General features: G+C 40.1%; 1 protein-coding gene across 2 annotated transcripts in view; it reads left to right on the top strand.

The window, feature by feature from the left end:
- Positions 1-23,785, top strand: part of VWA8 (von Willebrand factor A domain containing 8) — a 357,132-nt gene that overhangs the window by 308,493 nt on the left and 24,854 nt on the right. For both annotated transcript variants that reach the window (XM_046664107.1, XM_046664108.1), the window contains 3 exons: positions 706-814; positions 4,400-4,556; positions 10,486-10,594. In XM_046664107.1, coding sequence (XP_046520063.1) covers positions 706-814; positions 4,400-4,556; positions 10,486-10,594 — 375 coding nt within the window. The remainder of the gene's footprint in view (positions 1-705; positions 815-4,399; positions 4,557-10,485; positions 10,595-23,785) is intronic.

Here is a 23,785-nt window from a genome sequence, read left to right as displayed (position 1 = left end):
CTGTGCTGAATGAAATTAGGAACCAATGAGCCACTGGCTCTCACAGAGGAAGGCCAAAGTACCGCTTATTCTGTTCAAACTGCAGGAATGGTCAATCCGGTTTTAAAATAAAGATGAGTTAGGAAAGCTACAAAATACCATAATAAAATTAGAGTGTCTCCAGAAAATAAATAAGCAGTTTCTAGTGTCTGTGCATATAACAACACTTAATATTTCACTAAGGCACATGTAGATACATTTTCTGTTTTTCTTTTCCATGTATTTTATATAAAACGACATTTCTCAGAGGAATGGGATTTCTTTGGAAACTAAATAGGTAAATATATATCAGCTATGACTCAGCCAAGCAGTGACCCTTTAAAACCATTGGGAGAGTGTTGGTCTCTGGTGAGATCCATTTTTCTTGCTTCTGGTAGGTCTTGTTCCCTGTGTAAGTGCCCGAGGCATGTTATGCACCAAGAGAATTCTGAAACTGTAGCCCAGCCCAGCTCTTTTTCTTTTTTTAAAGGAATTTTTTAAAAAATTAAATGTCTCCTTCCAAAAATGTGATGAAATTTTTGCCAGACACTAACAGCATCTATTATGTCCTGTGGCCTGGGGTTATGAGATATCTTAAGGACTTAGAGGAAAAGAATTCTTCTTTCTGTCCTGCAGTTCCTGGTGTTGGTCATGGATAGTGATAATGTCTCAATTCTTCATTTTTAGATAACAATCAACAGAGATAGTGGTGAAGACGCGAGTTCCCCCAAACATGGGAAGGAGGACCCAGACAACATGCCACATGTGGGCGGCAATACTTGGGCTGGCGGAACAGGTTGGTTGCACTGGCATTCCCCCTGGTCAGACTTCCTGAGACTTCACAAGCCCATGTAGACAGCACACCACCCCTAAGAAGGGTCAGGGACCAGCTTGCCTTCTCTGCCTCCCCCATTAGTCACCTGGATCATGCTTTTGCCCTCTGTCTCAGCATGACATCGAGTCATGGAAAAGCCATGGCATTTGGAGTCCCTGGCATTTGGAGACTTTGCTACCCTATGACCTAAGGCCATTCTGACCATCCCAGAGTTGCTTCATCAGTAAATGGGGGATAATATTAACTGCCTCAAAGGTTGTGGTAAGGATTAAATGAGATTATCTTTGCAAAGCCCTGACCACAAGACCTGGCATGAAGAATGTATTCATTAAAAGTGTTAATCCCTTCTTTTAAATTCCGTGCCCTTGGGATCATGCCAGAAATCTATAGTAAATTCTTTCTTGACCAGCTGAGTTTGAAAAGAAATGGTCCTTGTCTTCCACATGTCAGAAGTGAGTATGTTGAGGATGTAGGATTTTGAGATAAGAGAGTGTTTGCGGCTTGAACTGATGGCTGTGGTCCATTACTTCCTCTTGGCTGCCTGACTAGAGCATTGTTCCCATGACTGCTGTCTTCCTCTTTCCTCCGTGGCAGCTGGAGCAGACACATCTGCTGGGCCACAGGAATAGGGCCAGACTGTGCGCACACTGTCTGATCTTATCTCAGCCGTGAGGAGTGCTGGCGTGAGCTCCGTGCTTCGCTTTCCCTTAGGATGGTCTCTGCCTCTTGGCCTTGACAGCCTTGGAGGAAATGAGTTTCTGTGCTGGGACAATGTGCTATCAAATAGGTCTGTGGACTTCTTGCCTACTTTGTTTATTCACCAAGCATGAGCTCTAAAGAAAGGGTATTTTTAGAAATGTCCTTTGATCTGGAAATTAGTGTCAAGCCAGCAAGATTTAATCCATATGGGATGCATTGTGGAACGAGCTGGCCAGATGTAGGTTTACCAGCAGTGGACTACTCTGGCATGGAGGTTTTTGCTTTTTATTCAGTTTGAATCTGCTACTTCACATCTCCGACCAGGCTGAAGACCCTGCTTTTGCTTCCCCTAGCCTTTATTTTTCTATTTTTCAAGTCTCCTTTGCTTCAGATTCTTTTTCTTTGTGTCATTCTTTTCCCTCAGAATTCTCTACATTGAACTTAGTTCTGACCTAACAAGTCATTTGATTCCCTTCTCATCACCAAAGCCCCTCCCTTGCCTATTCCCCCCCTTATCTTCTGAACTGATGAAGGATGTCTAAGGTCAGCTTCAAGATTATGCCTTGAACTCTCGAACCTCTGGCAAGCATTTCCATTTAAGTAGTACAAATTAAAGGCTCTTGGAAGTGGAGGTCATGAAGAACTCTCTCCTGGTGCTGGCTCCACCCCAGTATGACTTTCTCGAGGGACCATGTGACTCATGCTGACCATCACTCACACCAGCTTCTAAAGGGTTGTGGGTCGTTTCCTCCTTTCACTAAAAATGATGTCATCTCAGCGCCTAGGAAGTTTTAAGCTCTAATTCATGATCCACCTATACCCACGGGGAACCTCCTGTAGGAAGGGAGTCAGGTCACAGAAACAGCTTTTCCACCTCCAGCTCATTGTCATTGTTCAGTTACTGGTCCCCTCTGCATACAGGCTGTCCATGAGTGAGAGCCAGGAATCACACACATCCAAGAAGGAATTTTCCAACACCAATTTCTAAATGAAAATGAAATAAGATGTGCTCGATTCAAAGGATAAACATACTATAATTAATAGGCTGTTCTCATGGTATTTCCCAAAAGGAAATGACCTACCTGGACTTTGATAAGGGAAGCAGTGCATGCTGAGTTCTTACTTTTAACTTATTAGACCAATTAAGGCTCCAAGGGAGAAAAGAAAAATGTAACATAATTTAACCAAAGCCTAAAAGCTTTCAAAATTTCCACTTTATGAAACTTAAAAATGATCTCATTCTATGTGACTGGAAGTTGTCTAAATAGTAATAGTAAGAGTGATCACTCGTATAGCTCTTACTTTGTGCCAAATACTGTTCTAAGCATTTTAGCCTCATGACAATCACATAGAGTAAATAATATTAGTATCTCCATTTTACAGATGAGGAGACTGAGACCCAGAGTAGTTAAGGAACTTCCCTCAAGGACACATGACTAGTGGTGCATCGGAGCCAGGATTCATACTCAGGCCATCTGGCTTAACTATACAATACTTTACTATATAATGCTAGAATATACTATACTACACTATAGTATACTATACTACATTACACTACACTATACTATACTACACTAACTATACTATGCTATACTACTGTATACTATACAGTATTATGCTACCCCTCTAATATTGGATTCTTTTCTAAGTTCTCAAGTTATGTGTGAATGAACAAAAGAAACTGATTACTAGTATTTTTATCTGTATACAGCAGGGATAATAAACTGGTAGCCCAGAGGCCAAATCTAGCTAATATATGCATTTTGGGGGTCACTGTAATATTTTAACATAATTTGAATTTGAGTGTATTTAGACAAGGCAAGTCCTCTCTAGTTAGCCAAGTCCTCACTACTTCTTATAATATCACCTACCTGGTCTTCTAGGCACTTAATTTATATTTACAACATAAGTAGTTTATACAATATTACATCATGCTCACTTACAAGCATGTAAACTTAGGTTTATATTGAAAAACTGTTCTGAAGCTGGCAGTGTTTATCTGTTGTATATTACTCTGGGCTAAAAGTCAAAGTTGGTTTAGTAACTGACTTCTAACTTTGGCTAAGCCACTGATAGGAGGTCATGAGTAGGTTGCTTAACCTCTCTATGCATTATTTTTATCATTTGCAAAACAGAGGAAATGGTTTCTATAGCGTAGCTGTCTTTCTCTTATTTTAAGGAAAAATAGGGTAACGTGAGAGAAGAGGAGTATTGTTCATTTAATTAACAAATACAAGCTAAGTATTTATGATGTTCAAGCTACTCTTATAGGTGCAGAGGTACAAAGATATATAAAATATGATCCCATCCATCATATAGTTGGAGAGAAAAGAAAAATATGTGGGGTTTTTGGGTTTTTTTGCTTGACGAAGATTGGCCCTGAGCTAACATCTGTGCCAATCTTCCTCTATTTTGTATGTGAGTTGCCTCCACAGCATGGCATGATGAACAGTGTGTAGGTCTGTGTCCAGGATCTTAATCCACAAACCCCAAGTCACTGAAGCGGAGTACACAAACTTAACCACTATCCCACTGGGCTGGCCCCAAGAAAAATACATTTTAAAGGGTAACACAGGAGTACTGATCCCTGTGAGATAGAGTCATCAGATAAGGTGTCGTGAAATTTGGACTGCTAGCAGTCCAAATATAAGTAGGATTTGGCTAGATGGGGAAGGGCAAAAGCATCCTAAACAGTGGGACACCATTTGTTTGCAGAAGAAGATCATTTGAATAATTATTGGTTGAGTATAATTAATATTTCACAGGACTGCCTTAAATTCATGATCTGACTTTTGTTTTGTAGTCCTGATCAGACTCACCACTTGAATTTTCATGGTTTCCTCCCAGGGGGAAGAGACACTGCAGGTCTAGGTGGCAAAGGAGGTCCTTACCGGCTGGATGCAGGCCATACAGTGTACCAGGTCTCTGAGGCTGAGAAAGATGCAGTTCCTGAGGAGGTGAAGAGAGCTGCGAGAGAGATGGGCCAGAAAGCGTTTCAGCAGAGGTGAGTGGTCCCCGTTGCCTCTAGAGTGATGTTGGCCGCCGTGGTGAAATATCCTAGTGGACCCTGAGTAGACCCAGATTTGTGTGATTCTCCACCTTATGCAGCAACTTGGACCACAAACTAAATCTGTAGCTACCTCCCTCCCTAACGGAGACAGCCAAGTGAACATAATCCCCCATTCTTTCTACTCAGGCTCTTTTAAGTATATTGATTACATATGACTATGTAGAAGAAGGAACTGAGCACGTTAGAAAGTAAACCTGAAGATATTTCTCTTAAGAGAAATTAAAGCACAAATCACTCCATCCACATCTGTTCCTAGCCACATAGGGAATTCAGATACCTCTACATGATGGTCCCTTCCTGCCCTCAGGAATCTTGTAGACTTAAGTGGAGACAGGACTAGCGCACACACACACACACACTCTCACCCTCACACACACTCCTGTTGAGTGCTGACATCACAGAGTGCAGAGTCTGCCCTTTGGCAGTGCAGAGAAGGGCAAGGTCAGTGGGCTGATGTGAGGTGGGGCCTGAGCTTAGCCGGGATTTGGCCATTCCAGAAAGGGAAAACTAAATGAGCAGAGGCACCAGGGTAGGATGAGCATAGTGTCTATGGTGGAGAGAGCCAGCTTGCCTTTCCAGGATAAAGGATACCAGCTGGGGGTGGTGGGCAGTGATTGAATAAGGAGGCCCTCTTGGTGGGTGGAGGCCTTGAAATCTGGCCCAACGAGCCTGTGGCTTTCAGATGATCTGGAACAATTCTGGGCTACTTTGATTGAAACCATCTAAAAAATGAAAAGAATTCACATGATGCTTTCACTAGACATCCACATGTGTTCTTCGGCTAAAAGTGAAAAATACCAAAGAACCGGCAATATCTCCTTCAGGATTGAGGGACTTGGTAGTGGTTTGGGAGGCAGATTTACATCGTTGTGCTCAATGAAAGGATCTGGGTGCAATTAGAAAAAAACATGCTCAAGTGTATGTGTTATGAAATTCCTCCCACGTAGAACATCTGCTGTTACATTATGTGCCGTGCTTACACATCCTGCAAGTAAACAGTACAGAACAATGGGGACAAAAATGTGGGTCCCTCCTGCCACACCCTCAGGAAAGCCTGCAAGCCTTTGGACCCTCATGTAGTCCACAGGTAAATAAGGCAAAAGTGTTAGCCTCAGCCCTTCTGCTGGCTTCCCTGGAGACCTTGAACCATTTATTTATCCTCACTGTGCTTGAATGTGCTCTTCTAGAGATAGGTGACTTTCCTCTCCCTTCCTCTCAGAGAGATCATGAGGACAGATCACTATGTTAGGAATGAGAGCAGTTTAAACTTCTCGAAAAAATATGGGAAGAATGCTATGATGATATGTCTTGTTAGAATTAAAATATTGCTCTACATTTCATATAAACAATGAAGTATCCATTTAGGAAAAGAACCAAACAATAGATATGTGTTATTTCCGCCCCCCAACTAATGAGTTCCTATCATTGCCATGTGCAAACTTCACAAGTAAATGTCCAGTCTCAGTTTTTGCCTAAGTGGACAAATGGATCGAGTGCTCTGACACACAAGTAGTTCATGGGGAGGCAGAAAGGCCTTTTCATAGTACTTGGGCACAAGTATACAACCCCTTCTCTGACTTCCATAACACACATAAGGAATCTGGTTTTATTCATTGCCCCAGAGGGGAAAGAAGTCGAGGAGCGTCTGTGATAATAAGGCAACTAAATTTAGTGGATGTAAGAGAGGAAAGGGAAGAGATCAGGAAGGGAGTAAGTGAGAAAACCCTACACCTGTACTAATTGCTGCCGAGAAGACTGTAAGTCCAGGTGAAAGAGAATACCATAAGGGGGGTGACAGGCAGAGGAGGCGGGCAAGGGTGGGGGAGAAGAACTGAAAACACGGAGACCCTGAGAAAGACAGGGCGGAGGAAAGCACAGAGAGGAAAATGTGCTTCCCACTTTTATGTAATAAATACTCCCATTTGGTGAGTATTCAGTTTAATACTGCTAAGGATTTTTCTTTAACTTTTTATTATGGATCTTTCCAAATGTAAACAAAGTAGAAAGAAACATATAATGAACCCTGTGGACCTGTCCCCCCCAACTTCAAGGAGAAAAATCTGGCTGCCCTCTCAGTCCCCACCCCTGGATTGTTCTGAAGCTAATCTAAGATGTCCTATCTTTTCATCATAAATATTTCAGAATATGTCTCTGAAAGATAAGGACTCAAAAAAACCCAAAAAACTATATTATTATCATGTCTAAAAACAGTAATAATTCTTCACTATTATCAAATAGTCCCATTTTAAAGCTATTTTGCAACTCTAGGCAACAATGAGGTCAGATCCCTCCATTTATGCTTTTATAGCGCCCTGTACCTCTTCTCCATAGTTCTTATAACTCTTTTCTGTTATATTATTATTTGTGTGAATAGTTATTGCCTCCCCACGGACTTTCAGTTCCTTGAGGGCAGGCTGCTTTGCTCTGTAGTATCCCCAGTACCTACACCCAGGACCCGGTACATGGCAAACACTCATGCATATTTGTGGAATGAATAATACGCACATGCCTACTAGTAATGGTATCACCCTTTAAGACACAATTCAGAGGCTGGCTAAAACCAGGCTGACAGCCGACCTATCCATCAGCCTAGAGGTCCACCATGTTGCCTTGCAGAGCCTAATACTACTAATGGGTTCTTGACATCATCTGCATAGCATTTAGTTAGCATCCACTTGAATCTGGATTTCAGTTGGATACCTGTTCCTGTATATCAAGAATTGATTAACTCAGGAAGACTAACAGAAGTAGATGAGCGTAAGACATGCAGACAACAGGACAGAAACATTAAACCAACAAAATATGAATGAAATAGACAGTGAGGTACTTTTACACACTTAGAAGAGTGTTTAAGTTCGGCACAGCTGTGGAAACTGTACCCACTACCACTTACAAAACTAATCAGCCTTATACAGTGGATCTCAGCTTGTGTTTGCTTTCCTCATAATTAATCCAAAATTGTAGTATTTAAGTCTAACCTATAAGAAAAAGTAAAATGAGAACTAAAATTCCCAGACTCTTATGTAACAATAAGTATAACCTTTAAAAGTGTACTGTGCCAACAAAATGCAGTTAGTCCACATAGATCACTAAGATGTGGAGCAGCTGTGCCCTGCACTTTGGAGCAGGGTTAAAGCAGCAGAAAGACATAGTTTCAGCTAGTTTTGTGGGCTTAAGAATATTAGCACTGGGAAGCTTATCTGATCCAGAGGGTAAAATTTCCTGTTTCCTTTCCCCATTCCTTGCTTCAGTCTTCATCTTTCAGAATTTATCAGCTTTGAACACCTTATAGGTGATCTTTCTGAAAGCTGACACAACCTGGAATATGATTTCCAGATTTCTTCATAATTAAAATAGCATGTGGTGTGTTTTTGGGTGCAACATGATCGTGCCAGAGGTAGCCCTATAACTGGAGCTAATTCTGATTTCTCTGCAAAGACCAGTCCTCCCGAGGTGACTTGCCAACAGCCTGGCTCCTTCCTTGGCACATCTGTGTGTGTGTATTTTCCCCCTGCTAAAGACAAGCTATGTCTCTGGTTTTTTCTAATCTCCCTTCTTTGGGAAAGAGCATATTGGCTTCCTGGGTATGAAGGGGTAGGTGGCATATCCTCCAGGATTCATTATACCCAGCTTCTGTCAGCCCTGATGCTTGAGACATAACTTAATCTAATGAAAATTTATGGAGCGGTTTAAGAGATTGCCAAAACTCAACATAATAGGTCTTGTGAGGAGGTCAAGTGCTATACACTCTCAGAACAGAGAGTAAAGTAGATTTCGAAGAGCACCTTGGCATGTCACCTTAGGTGACAACCATTCAGATAGTATTTACCTTTTGATACTCAGTGTTTTCTAAGTACTATCCAACAGCATTTATTCGGTGCCACTGTGTCCCAGGCATTGTGCTAGGTACCGGAGATTCAAAGAAAAAATAAGATTTATTCCTTCTCCAGAGGAATAGATGAGAAAATATCAGTGTGCAACATATGTAGTAAATGCATTTCTCATTAAATTTTTGGTTCGGTTATACACACACATGTGCATTTGTGTGTGCTAAATCTCAATGTAAAGCGTATTTCCTATTGTGGAAAATAAAGTTTGAAAATACTGTGACAGAGGGAAATAGACGCGTCTACCAAAAGCAATGAAGTTCCATAGTAGGTCTCTGTAGAAGACACGTGAAAGGAGTGATCAGTTTTACTGGAGGGATCAAGCAAGACTTCATAGGATGCGGCCTTCTAGCTGGATCTTGAAACCTGAGCTGGTGTTCGCTAACCTAGGCCGGGAGTAGGGCAGGATTGCAAATCTGCCCTGTGGCAGTCAAGGCCTGACCCAGTGTGCTTCTAATAAGCCTCTAGAACTCTGCCCTGTGATGGATGGATTGATGGATGGATTCTTCCCAGTGCTCAGCCTGACAGGAAGGAGTAGAGACCTTTCATTCTCATTCAGCATTTGGGTTTCTGTTCCAGCCCAAAGTGATATATATATACTTTAGATAAGAGTTTCAGCTATACACCTAGGATCCATACCTCCAACACTGCACGCATGCATATGTGCACAGACATACACACACCGCAGTTTAGACTGTTTGGTTGTTGTTAGGCTTTGGAGACATGCATTCATTATTTCCTGTCCTAGTATCATCACCCTTTACATTTATAGAAATTTATAGAAATGCGTGATCAAATTGGTTCATTATGGATATAACACTATAAAACCCAAGAGAGGTTCGCTCAGTGAATGAACCTTTTGATTAATTTAAGAGGCTGCATTTTAAATTATCCTGAGTCTTATTTTTATTTCAGTCATCCAGTCATCCGTTTCAATTTATTTGGAGCACCTATGATATGCTAGGTACCATGTTAAGCACTCTACGTATAAAGATGAGAAAGACTCAGCCTTTACCTAAAGGAGCCTAGTTGGAGAGACAGGAGGCCGACAACTATAGCATGGGTAGTAAATGCTCTGACAGAGTTAAGTGTGAAGTGATACGGGAGCACAGAAGACAGACTTGGGGATCAGTGCAGGCTTCCTAGAGGAGGTCATCGTTGATTTGAGTCTTGCAGAGTAAGTGGGAGTTATAGGAGAAGAGGCAGGGAGAGGAAGCTCCACATGGGAGAGGAGCCTACACAGGAGCTCCGAGTCACAGGCGCATGATGCGTTCAGGGAACTGCAAGTGCACTGGCGGGGCTACAGTGGAAGCAAATGATGAAAAGCGATCAAAAGTAACACTGTACTGGGAGAGGATAGAATTTCAGAGCCACAATTATATTAAAACACAGTTATCCTACTAAAAGTACACAGTCAGCAATTTCAGAAAACCCTCATATTTTACATAGCAACACATTAAATTACATTGTTCAGGCCTGGCTGTTATCTTGGTCAACCAAATTTATGTCCTTGGTCTTAAAAAGCAGCCCATGGGAACTCTTCTAGGAACCTGCCACATGAACTGACCAGCTGCCAACATCGTGACATGTCTTTGGAATATAGCAATGGTGTGCTACAGAGCTGACTCACTGGCTTATGAGAGCCAATTGCACACATTTCTTTCTAACTCAGTTCTCAGTGACTTCACTGTCGGTAGCTTGAAATCTATCGTGGTGGGAGTATTTACACCACAGAAATCAGCAAATACTACAAATCGGGGCCTTTTTTTTGTCCTGGAGGGCGACTTGTTAACCATTTACCAGCACACCACTGGACATTCCCCTCCTTTGAAACTCCTAGCTGGAGACATCACTGCTTGCCTTTTCTCCTCCACGGCAACCTGAATTACCAAAGAGTCTAGCAGTAGATGAATGGAAGTAAAAGACCCACATTGCATGATTTCAGCTGTTGTCTTTTTTGCCCCCTCTGATTTCAGGCTAAAGGAGATCCAGATGAGTGAATACGATGCCACAACCTATGAAAGGTTTTCAGGTGCTGTTCGAAGGCAGGTGCACTCCCTCCGAATCATCCTGGATAATTTACAGGTAATCCTCCATTTATGGACCAAGAAAACAATATGGGCCCAAAACTGTTGGAGAAAGTTATCCAAACCCTGATCAGCTAGACAGAAAAATTAATCAATGCCAAAATGTTTGCATAAACCTGCGGGTCATTCCATTGCTTTCTTAGTTGAGTTTTCCAAGGAAAAATATTTAACCTCACCTTCCCTCCTGCCCAGGGAGCAGTAATTTCACCAGCAACCCTAGAAGACACCATATTTCCTCATCCCCCACATATGAGATCTGTAAGCATCCTACCTCTACTAGAAATTCACAAATAGAATTCTCTTCCTACGAATCATTTTACTGTCATTGACTGGAGAGACAGAGGAGCATTTTGGATCAGCCAGGCTGCATTCTCTATGACCCCTGGCTTCTCCTCCCACCTTCCCCCGCCCCACATTACCTGCCTTATTGCAGTTTTAGACTGTGGTTGCCTCAGAACCAGTTAATATTGCCATTGCCCCTAAAAATATTAAGATGCTTCATTATTTTCTAAGCCACGACTTGTGATTCAGAGATTTTACATTTGAAATCGTGTTCTGGCCAATTTGCACAGATAATTAAGGAAGGACTAAGTATTCTCTAAAATCACAAATGAAGTAAGATTATTTTCCCGAAAGAGAGGGAGAAGCCTCATTTCAGGGGAGGAAGGGGCAGGGTTAGGAGCTGGGCAGTGACGTGCTTCTCCACTCTACTCTAGAATCTTCTGTTTCCTTTCCATGAAGTGTTTGAAGTCGATTACCTTCAGTTATACAATTTCCCTCTTTGGTTCTTGTTTATAATTATTCTTTTGGGGGTAAATTTTACTATTATTTGCTAGATATTGGGGGTAAGACATTCTGTGATATAGCCTTTTTTTTGAGGAAGATTAGCCCTGAGCTAACATCTGCTGCCAATCCTCCTCTTTTTGCTGAGGAAGACTGGCCTTGAGCTAACATCTGTGCCCATCTTCCTCCACTTTATATGTGGGACGCCTGCCACAGCATGGCTTGCCAATCAGTGCCATGTCCACGTCCGGGATCCAAACTGGTGAACCCCAGGCCGCCAATGTGGAATGTGCGCACTTAACTGCTGTGCCACTGGGCCCGCCCCTGTGATATAGTTTTAATCCACCATTTAACTCAAACTCTGAGAAAGCCTCATTTTTTGAAAGATCTAAACTCCATCAGGATATTAGGAAAAGTTCTATCATTTCCAAGAGGAAAGGAAGAGGAAAGATCTCTATAATGATTAACTAAATGTCTAATTTCAAAATCTGAGGAATATAAGAATTAAGTCATTTGCTTTTTTAAAATCCGTATATGATTATTTAGGATAAAACAGCATAAAATCTTATATACACTGTGTGAACAACATAAACTGTGTGAACAATTCAATGGTTGAATTTTCTTCTTTAGTCACTCGCTTAACAAGTGCTCATTGCTTTGGGCATTGAGGGCAACTGCAGGCTGGGCTCTGAGCTGCAGGGCAAGACAATTGGTGAATAAGAGCCACATGAGGTTCACAGGGATGAGGGTAGTGGGAAATGGTGCTTGTCCTATGACTGAAAAGTGAGTATAGTTCAGTCATTCATTCATTTCTTAAGTTCTTAATGCATACCGGGTATTAGAGATAGAAAAGCAAAATGTAACCCCTGCCTTCAAAGAAGGAACACAAAGAAGACAAGCAAATAATTTCTTAAGTTCTGTAGAGAAGTATGCCCATGATGCTATGGGATGAAGGAGGAAAGTCTTCACGGAGAATGTAATGCTTGAGTTCACTCTTGAAAGATGCTGAGGAATTTCCCAGGTGCTTGAGAAGGCAGGGCATTCCAGACATCAGACACAGCATGTACAAGGGCAAGTTGTGCAGTGTGACTGCGAAGAGCATGTATGTGGTGAGAGACAATGGCCAGGGACAAGGCTGGCAAAATCATAGGGGCCAGATCGTGGCTAGCCCTGGATTCCATGAGAACATGCAAACGGCATTGGGTTTTACCCTGTGGACAGACAGGCCATTGGAGGATTCACAGTACTAGAAAGGATACAGGAATACATTTTTAATTGAAGGAATCCGAATCCTCATCTGGTATTAGTTAATGTCTTGATTGATATTCATTGGACACCGTTCTGTAATTACTTTTACAAACATCATTGCATTTAATCATCACATCAACCCTTTAAGATAAGTGATTATATTTACAAGATCAGCCAAAGGAACAAAAGTCACACCCATTACTGTGACTTCTTACTGTAGAACACAAATTAAGGCTGGGTTAGAATTAAGGTTAGCATTAAGGAGTGACTCCTACTAAACCCCACAGTCGTGAGACCAGTATCAGAAAACAGTGTCCAGTTTTGCTTTCACTTTTAAAAGAGAGAAATAAAAGGAAACTGTGAAGGGCTCAAGGAAGAGCAACAAATAAGATTAAATAGATGGAAAACAGAAATTGGCTCCTAGAGAAAAAATCTGTAAAGGGATTGGGGTTAGTAACTTTCTAAATATCCTCAAATAGAGTAATTATTCCAGGGAAGTTGTTATTCTCTTCTTTTCTGGAAATCTGAAAAAAAGAAAATAGCAAGAAAGAATTTTAAGATATAAGAAAGGGGATAAAAGTAATTTAATCCTTGAGTGAGTACCTACGTGTATGTATGACTTTCATCTCTGGAAATCTTTACAAATAATACCAGCATTTTAATAATAGCAAGCATTTTTTGAGCAATTACCACGTGCCAGGCACTCTATTAGGTGCCTTATATTATCAACTTCATCGTCAAGATCTCCTCCATCATCATCATCACTTAATGACTAATAGTGCCACCTCTGGAACCAGACAACCTGGGTACTGTAAAATGGGAATGATAGATAATAGGGCAGTTAGGAAGATAAACTCATGAAAACTATTTAAAACAGTGCCTAGCACGTAGCATTCTCTGCAGAAGAATTAGCTTCCTCCTTACCTTCGTTGTACTTGCTAATATTCGTCAGCCTGGACTGCAGGCCAGTACTTTACATTCATTGTGCTATTTAATCTTTATAATAAGCAGTAAGTATTATTTTCTACATTTGATAGATAAGGAAACTGAAACATGTAAGTTATTTCAATTCTCACAATCTTATGAAATATGGACATTTTGTTCTTACTTTATACTGAGGGAACTGAAGATTAGAAAGATGATGTAACTTGTCCTGGGTCATGTGGCGAGTGAAGCAAGGTCTGAGCCCAAAGCTCAGGTCCCTCTTATCTGTCTGGTCTCTGTTATTTTCTTCCAACGCTACAATTATGTAAAAAGTGTAATTCTGACTTTTACTCATAAAACATTTTGCTTTATTATACAAATGGCACACAGCATTCTCAAGTGTTTCCCTTATTGAATTTTCATTTTTAATCCACACAAGTGTTATGCTCAGGTAGGCCATCTAGTCCTCAATTTAGAGAGGTAGTGCTAGTTAAAAATTCAGCTACTGGCCAGGATACAGGATACTGGCTACAGGGACTCATGCAGAATATGAATCTTAACATTGTAACGAAAACATTGGTTCCTTTTTTGGCATCTTCTGCCAGTTCTGTTGGGTTCTAATTGACTAATAACTTACAGCTGTTTTGAACTGCTGTGCAATCCCAGTAACCATGGGTGTTTCCTTGGTGAAGAGCACAAAGTCTGGCCAGGAACTAGCAAATCATCACTTGAGATGACTTTCCAAAGCACAGCTTCAGGCCCACGCTTTGATTCCGAGTGGCTGGGCTGAGATTTGAGGAACAGGAAATGTTGCCATCCATGTTAACGTCTGCTTCAGCATGTGCCTCTGTTGCAGCACAGGTCATCCTTCTCAATTAGGAAAGCTGTCCCCAGTGATCTTCCTTTGCTTCTTGACTGGATTCTATATGGAATATCTTAGAGTCCTGGATAATAGACCTTTTATGAATCAGTAATAAGAATTTTCTCATCGGAATAATAAAGTCTATAATTATTTCAATTATGCTCGGTTCAGAATCTGAATCTCTGATTCCAGCATTCTCTAACAAAAGAAAATAGCCATTTCTACAAAAAAAAGCCACTGATTTTAATCATGTCTTCTCTCCAGTGTTTTTCTGATCTACAATCAGTAATTTTATTCTCAGGCTAAACTAAATTAGCCTTTCTCTGATTGCTTCGGCTAACATGATATCTCCATGAACCAACAATTATGTTCCTTTTTTTTCCTTGAATGCTTCAAAATGAGCTTGTGTTCAGATAAATACTGTTTTTGAACACTGGCACGTGACATGCACTGTGCTTGGCACTGAGGACACAAAGATTAATAAGATATTGTCCCTGTACTATAGTCTTGAGGAGTGGAGAAAATGGTCACCAGACCAGAATATTTCAGTTTAATATGGTAAGTGTCTAGGCAGAGGAATGCATGGAGTGCAGTGGAAGCCCAGAGGAAGGGGACTCTAGGATAGATTTTGAAGGGAAGCATACATGAACTGAATCTAGAAGGACACACAAGTATTAACCAAAGGAGGGTGAAAACAATGTCCCGGCAGAGGATACAGCATAGACAAAGGCAGGAGACTGCGTGGTCTCAAGAATGAGCTGAGGGCCAGTCACAAGCAGGATACCACCTAGTGTGAATGCAGACGAGGACTTGAAGCTGAGAGGCAGGTAGTTGCCAGGTAAGGAACTTAGACTTTATTCTGCACACCCACTTTGCTCATATGTAAAGAATGGAAAGAATTTCCCCATTCCTTGTATTTAGTCTATAATAACGGTGTTTCATCCAGTGGACATTTAGTGAATATCTATTTTTCCTAAGGGTTCTTGCCTTCAATGACTAAGCAAGGGAAGAAGACATGTATAGTTGTAATAAAAGACACAACATGGAAAATGCCACAGAAATGTTTTAAACAAAGTGCTATGGTTATGTAGACAAATGTGTGAGCAATTTCTAGACTGGATAGTTAGGGAAAAACTCACAGAGGAAGTGTCATTTGAGCTGGACCATGAAGGATGAGCTCGGTTTCAATTGGTAACCTCTAAGGATGGGAGTAGAAGGGCAGTCTTGACCAGAGCTTCTCAAACCTTCGGTGGAGAGGGGCCAGGTTTTTTTCTAATTGATCATGAACCAATACTTTTATAAAATAAAATAGAAATGAATTACTAAAAAAAAAATGGTGTAAAAAATAACATGCAAAATACAAGCCCATATTACATTCAGCAAACATAAAGTTACTTTGTCAAGTTGCCATACAAATTTCTAAATGCTTACTGTCAATTTCTGTTACTTATTTCATCATGGGCCAGTAACAAGCCCATGCTTATTACAAGCGAAGACAGTTTGTATAGCTCTGATCTAGACAGAAGAAACCTATGAGCAGAGGATGAAGGCTTGAAGACAAGGCTGTTTGGAGAATGGCAAACAGTCCAGAGTGACTAGAGTTCAGAGTTTTGGGATGGGCTTGGAGACAGTGGGTGGTGGGCATGAAAAGTAGAGAGAAGGTTAATCTGCGAGGGCCTTGAGGACCATACTAACTGTATTCTGTAATCACTGAGGAGTGTGAACACAATTGAGAAAGAGAGTGGTATGGTTAGATCTTCCTTAGGAAGCTTCATAGCCATGGAGGGAGAAAGTATCAGAGAGAAATGGAAGCCAGGAAATCAAATCATCAAATTACTTCAGCTAGGGTCGGCCCCAAGGCCGAGTGGTTAAGTTCACGCGCTCCACTTTGGCGGCCCCGGGTTCTACCGGTTCGGATCCTGGATGCGGACTGGACACCACTCATCAGCCCATGCTGAGGTGGTGTCCAACACAGCGCAACCAGAAGTACCTACAACTAGAATATATAACTACATACGGGGGGCCTTGGGGAGAAGAAGAAGAGGAAAAAGACAGAAGATTGGCAACAGATGTTAGCTCAGGTGCCAATCTTTAAAAAAAAAAGTTACTTCACTTATTCAGGTGAGAAATGATAGGAACCCAAACCAGGGTAATTGAAATGAAAAAGGAAAGGATGGGACAATTTGGAGGTCAGGAAAGAACACAGTGACTGATTGAATGTGGGAGGACAGCGATGGTGAGGTTTTCTAAGTCCTCAAGGACAGAAATAGAGAACACAGGAAGAGGAGAGACTTGTGGAGAAATCAGATGTTTGGTTTGGATGTTATTATGTTTTCTCACTACTGGGACACCTATGTAAAAATGTCAAGCATGATATTTGAAGATTTTAAGATGTGAATCTGGAGTTTGGGAGCAAGGTTAGGACTTAGGACCAGAGAGAGGGTTGCATAGCTGTATCAATATCTATATCTGTATTTCTGTGGTCATCTGTACAGAGGAACAGCCCAAGCCAAGAGAGAAGATGTCTTGAGTTGAGATTATAGAGCTAAGAGGAAGGAAAGATGAAAACAGCCAAGTGAAGAACGCCTGCATCTCAAGGGAGAGCAGTAAAATGCCCGTTACTCGTCCTTTGCGCATGAGTGGGCTCATCACTCAGCACACAGCATCAGTGACCATGAGAGGACAACTTCAGCTGAGTGCAGCCTAGAAATACAGTCCTGACTTCCAGACTGTGTGAGCACAGGCATCTAACTCAGTCTTCGCCAGATGCCGATTAAAATGATTAAAATAGTAAAAAGCAGTTAACAGTGAAACAACCAGGTGACAGTAGAAATTAGGGAAAGGTGCTAGTGACATGCAAGAAGCTTTGAAGAATTTATGCTAAATATAGTGTGAGGTGACTCCTATGAATGACAGTACCAAAGATAACTCAAAAACCTTCCTAAGAAATAGTATTACTAGCAGTTAAGTGCATGAGACCCAACAGAATCATACTTACATCCCTTAATTGAAGAGGCAGGGAGTAGAAGAGCGAGCCCTAGAGCTGGTGAGGCACAGATCTCTTGACCTCCATTTTGTCCCTGCCAAGCAGCAGCCATTGAAAGCAGCCATGTTGGGGAGGAGGTGGGATGGGGAGGTCTAGTTTTCAAGTAGTGACTACAACAAGCAGAAAGCTGGACGGGGAATAACACTGGGAAAGGGGCCAGACCAGTCCCAGCTTATACTTGGCTTGAAGATGAGATCAAACAAAAACCAATGCCAAAAGCTGGCCCCATTGCAATGGCTTTTCCAAACAAAATAAGAAATGATGTGGAGATGAAGTTCTCATGCTGTGACGGCCCACAGTTCCAACTCCTTCCCTGCTGAGTTCTTGAGCTAGCATTGTAGATTTAGTTCAACTACTAACGCCAGTTTAAAATCCTCGAGGAGAATTCTAATAATAACAAAGTGGAGAGTAAATGCAACCAAGGAGAATCCATCCGCTTTGTTCCTGAACAGTTTGTGTAGCCATCTCATTGTTCAAGAATAAGGTCACAAAAAAATTAAATAACATGGGATCTATGAAATTATTCTGCAGTAAGGCGGAGTAACAAGCATTCAAAATGTAAGGGAAGAAGTTGCTGCTGGGCTAGAATATTTTCCTCAGAAAACACCAGATTTTTAAAAAACATCTGCTTTGTGTTCTCAAAATTCAAAGAAATTTGAAGTATGTGAAAATAAGACATGGATTTAAAAGGATCTGGCTAAGAAGCAAGCAGAAATAATAAGGAAGTTGAATGCAATAAGGAAAGATTATAAGAAAACTAAAAATGCAATGCCAAAATTGAAATCTACATTGAAAGTTGAAAGAACAGACTCAATCCAGTCTTAAGTCTAAGTACTAAGGTGAATGGAAAACTTGACTTGTTATTCCAGATTGTAGAAGAAATAAAGAAGTAAAAACCATAAGAAACTGATCAATAAAAACAGAGCACAGAGCTAATATACAGAGCCATGAGTCATCCCAATAAGTAGAACGGTACTTGCACATGGTAAGTAAATATATGCTGGATGAACCAATGATATTCCCAAAGAAGAGGCTGCATAAAGGACACATAAACAATAACCAAAGTAGTAACACAAGAAAACTGTGCTGAGCTGAAGACAGGCCCAAGTCTGTGGATCAAAAGAGCTTTACTGAGTCAGGCAAATTAATGAAAAGAAATAAGCACCTCGCCACAGCTTCATGGAATTTTAACATTTCAAAAGCAAAATATCCTAAAAGCATACACGCAGACAAAAAACAAGCTATTGTCAGAGAAAGAAAAGTTAATCTTACATTAGTTGTCCCTGAAACATTAAATGCCGGAAGGTAGTGAAACAACATCTGCAGGGTTTTGCAGGGAAAAGTTGTGACCCAAAAATTCTGTACTCAGCCAAAGTACAAAGGTGACAGAGAGACATTTTCAGATATTCAGAGATTCACAATATATGTCACTTAAGTACCCTCTTTGAAAATAATTTTGAAGTAAATGTGTATACACACATGTGCACACATACATATATATGCGCATATGTATAAATATTCCTGCCAATTAAGAGAGGAATCAGGGGCCGGCCCCGTGGCCCAGTGGTTAACTTCTCATGCTCTGCTTCGGCGGCCCAGGGTTTCACCGGGTCGGACCCTGGATGCAGACATGGCACCCCTCATCAAGCCACGCTGAAGCGGCAGCCGACATGCCACAACTAGAAAGACCCACAACTAAAAATATACAACTGTGTACTTGGGGGCTTTGGAGAGAAAAAGGAAAAATAAAATCTTTAAAAAAAATAAAAGAGAGGAATCAAAATTCCTTAAGAATGGGAAACTTGTGGCATAAAAGGACTGGCAATGAGCATTGAAAGCAATTAAACACAGAATCAGCTCTAAATAATTGTGGTAAGTATGCTTAAAACTCAAATATCAAGAATAATGCTTTTAAAAAGATATACAATATAAAAAATAGTGAATTTAATAATAAACAGGGCCTAAATTCTCATATTATCTCAAAAATTAAACAAAAATCAAGAAGTTGATATAGAGGAGGAGTACAAGGAAGGAAAAAGCGTGATAATTCATGTTACACATGAGAGAGACAAATGCTATTTCATTCCTGAAAATAATTAGAAACTTAGAAGTTCAATCAGGCTTTTGAAAAACTTAATCATGCCAATATTTTTTAAAATATTTCTTGCAAATTGCAACATGTTTTTATAGATTCCTCTGGCTGCTGTGTGGAGAGGGGACTGTCAGGGGGCGAGGGAGAAGCAGGGAGGCCAGTTAGCAGGCTACTGCAGTGGTCCAGGTGAGACAAAACCGTGGCTGGACTAGGACCAAGCGTGGAGATGGTTGGAGGTGGTCAGATACTGTCAGAAACTGAGAGGATTCGCCAGCGGACTAGGTGTGAGATGTGAGAGAAAGAGGAGTCACAGATGACTCCCAGGTATGTGGCCGGAACAGCTGAAAGAATAGGGTTGGCTGTTGCCTTTTACTGAGATGAGGAAGACTTGGGTAGAGACGGGGATGGTGTGTGTGGGGATCTAGGGCTCGGTTTTGAACTGTTAAGTTTAAGATGCTTGTTATACATGCACACTGGTAGATGTGTAGTTCCAAGCTCCTTTGAAATACAAAACATTAAATTCTCAAAGGAAAGACATGAAATTGTTCTCATTCATAAAAGCTAATTATAAAATGACAGTAAATTGTCACCCAAAGTAGTAGTTTAATTCCACATCAGCATCCAAGAATACAAACTCTTCTAATGAGAATTGTCTTTGCTAAATACATGAATCACTGTTTTCCCCTGCAGTGAGAGGTTACTTCAAGAGAAAGGGAATTCCTTAAAACAGGAAGGTCTGTATCTTCTCTTTTCTTGGCAATACTGTTTCACCAGTTAGAGCAGATAGCAACCTAACAGGTATTTAATAAAGTATTTTTTACTATGTCAAAATATTGAGAACCATAAAGAAAAGTTTTTATTGTTTCCACTGATTGATAATTTGTTATTTTATAAAAATTGTACGAGAGTTTACCTTAATCCAGCATATCTTTTTGTTTGAATGGCACAGATTAATAGCATAGAAAGTACATGTTGGTTGAACATACAGAAATGATAAAATAATGGGTGCTAATATTTCATAAAAGAATCACTGCTTCCAGGTATCCACAAACATCTATTTACATTTATTTATTCACTCAACAAATATTTATAGGACAAGGAAGTCTTGATTAACCATACCCCAAATAAGGGAAGACTTAAGATTAATCAGAATACTTTCAGTGCTGAAATCACAAGACAAAATGTCGCAAACCACAAGATAATTGGGTTTTGTGAAGTTTATTCCTCCTAATGTCCTCACTACTACAGACGTGTATGCGCGTGTGTGTGTGTACTTTCCAGTTAACCAGTTACTTCCAAGAAAATTAATTACCCAGAATACGTCATCCTCTGAGTATTTCAGTTAGTCTAAGTGTTCTTTACGTGAAAGTGGTAAAACTATATTTCTTTTTTAGGAAGTCTATAACAGACTTTTTAGGAGTGAAACCTAGCTTCATATATAATGAATTCTCATTGCTATGAACTGATTGTATAATACAAAACAGGTGGACATATTTATACGCATACTTTACTTCATGCAATAGGAATATACAATAAAGATCATGTTTGGCCCTTTGTTATAAATAAAAGCATACATTTAAATACAGTAGGAGCTTACTATTTAAAGAAGTATTTCAATAAGTTCCATAAAATACACAGTCCAAAATAATAAATATATATGTATTCTAGCCCTCAGTAAATTTTTAAAGAGCTCCCCCTCCAGCCCATTGCCTCCAAGAACATCCATTCTGACGAGCCCCTTCATATTTTGAGTTTCCCAGTGTTAGTGGGCTGGCTGGATGATAGATAATAAATTCTCTACCCATATTTATCTGCAAGTTATGTACTTGAAAACTAATGAATAGTGCTACTATTATAAAAATATCTTTGTGCCAAATAGTTTCTGGATCAAAAGGCTAGTACATACTTTCACTTCTCAAAAACAAAAACTGCTGGTTCATGTTCCTAAAAATATCAATGAAAAGCAGAACCAAAAGTAATTCATTTATGCAAAAATAAAAATAAAAAGGAAAGGAATATGCTATTGCACCCACCAGAATGGCTAAAATTAAAAAAAGAAGAAAAAAGAAGCTGTCAATATCAAGTGTTGGTGAGGATATTAGCAAATGAAACCCTCATGCACTCCTCGTGGGAATGTAAATTGGGAAAAACACTTTGCAAAACTGTTTAGCAGTGTTTACTAAAGCTGAACATGTCCAGCATTTCCAACCAACAGAAATACACACATATCTGCTCCAAAAGACATGTTCAGGAATACTCGTGGTGGCATTTTCCGTAATAGCCCCAAACTGCAGACAATGCAGTTCTAGAATAGATAAATAAATTTTGACAAAATCATACGATTGAATATTGTGATTGAGTATCCTTACAACAGTGAACATAGGTAACTCTCACAGGAATAACGTTGAGACGAAGAAGCCAGACATGAAAGAGTACATACTGTATGATTCCATTTTTATGAAGCTCAAAAACAGGCAACCCAATTTATGGTGATAGAACTCAGAATAGGGGGTTACATTTGGGGGTGGGGGAAGTCCAGAGAGGCCCTGGGAGGCTGTGGAGGTGCAGCTGGCTGTGAGGGTGTCTTCACTTTCAAAGTTCATTGAGCTCTGCACCTAAGATTTATGCACTTTATTACAAGTGTGTTATACTTGAATTTTAAAATTTGACCCCCCAAAAAAGGAGAAAAGAGTTTTTGGAAAAAGTATATCCTTTCCCTCACTTTCACCCCAAATTTTACTGAGTCCTTTTATTTGTTGGCATACATAATGGAAACAGGCTTCAAGCTGGAGAGTACCTTAAGGGATGGTAATCACATACAGGAAAAGAAGCAACATCAGCATAAGAAAATTAAGACCTAAAATCCCTAGGTTCTTATACGATGGTGAATCCAGAGACAGCAGACAAACATAATATTCTAAGCGAAAAGTAAGTATTTTATAATTCTGTAACCTCTTTATCATGGACAATAATAGTCCCCTAAAACTACCATCAAAAAGGATCCCCTTTGATCATTTTTACTAATTAATAGCATGTACACCAAAAGAAGATTCCGCAGTGCTGCTGGGCTGGTTGTGTAGCAGACCCTCCCTGGGTCGTGGCTGTGTTGCTCTTCATCACTGCCGCCTTTTCCGCCCAGTGTCCTCTAATTCGTACCTCCTGAAATCCCCTCCTTGAGCCCCTAGTCTGTTACTGCAGCCTCTGCGCTCTTACAGTGATCTGGAATGGATGTCAAGAGGGCAGGATTTGCAAACCTACCTTAAAAAGTTAGCATTTCTTAACTTTACGGTCTTGAAGAGCTGCCTCATAATAAATTAGCTGTAAAAGTTAACTTAGCGGGGCAGTGAGATTTCTATCTCACGAGCCTGCTAAAGAAAATTGAAGAAAAAGTTCTCGTAAATGATAAACGTACTAGGGTAGTTTAGTCAAATACAGTAATAGTATCTAAAATAACAAACCATATTTATTCCAAGTAGCTTTATTACAGTGGAATCTTTATAATATATTTAGAGGATAATCCACTAAATTGTATTTAGTTAATATTCCTTTCTGATTGACATAAAGCATGCGGTTGTCTGTGGTATTGCTTGGCAATCTTAAATTTAAATCTTAAGAGTATAAAATCATAATGGAATGCTTTACTGGATATGACATTGAGTAAATGTTATCACTTTTGTTACGGTGATATGATCATTTGTTTGTTTCCGTATGGTTTTACTTAACTATGTGTGTATTCTTATTAATATTCTTTTTAGATACTCTTCAAAAATATATATCCATGCCATAGGCATTCATCTGTTGATATACATAATGAACTCTATTAAAAATTCTAATGTCCTGAATATTTCTAATATAATTCTTCTTAATGGTTCTTAGATGTGGCTCTGTCCCAATTTGGAGGACAATATGAATTGCTGAGACTCTAGGACAGCTATTTAGGAGATTTTAGTATCCCTGAAACTCCAGAGAATGAAAAAGTTTTGATCAAGTTACATATCTGCTGGGTCCTAGATGTTTTGTGCTTTCTTTTGTGTGCTGGTGTTGGGACATAAAGATCATGATGTTTGGAGAGCAAAGAGAGATTTCCTGTAACTAATTATCTACCCAAGTCTCTCAGATGCTCAATATCAATAGCAAACTAGCTTAAAATAAACTGCATTAAAACAAACATCAAAATAGACATGGAATGAGCTATTTTCCTAAGAAATTATTTTCCCCATAATTTGTTGCATTT

Source organism: Equus quagga, chromosome 6, assembly GCF_021613505.1.
Source record: "Equus quagga isolate Etosha38 chromosome 6, UCLA_HA_Equagga_1.0, whole genome shotgun sequence".
NCBI classification, from domain to species: Eukaryota; Metazoa; Chordata; class Mammalia; order Perissodactyla; family Equidae; genus Equus; species Equus quagga.
This window is presented reverse-complemented; position numbering and strand designations above follow the sequence as displayed.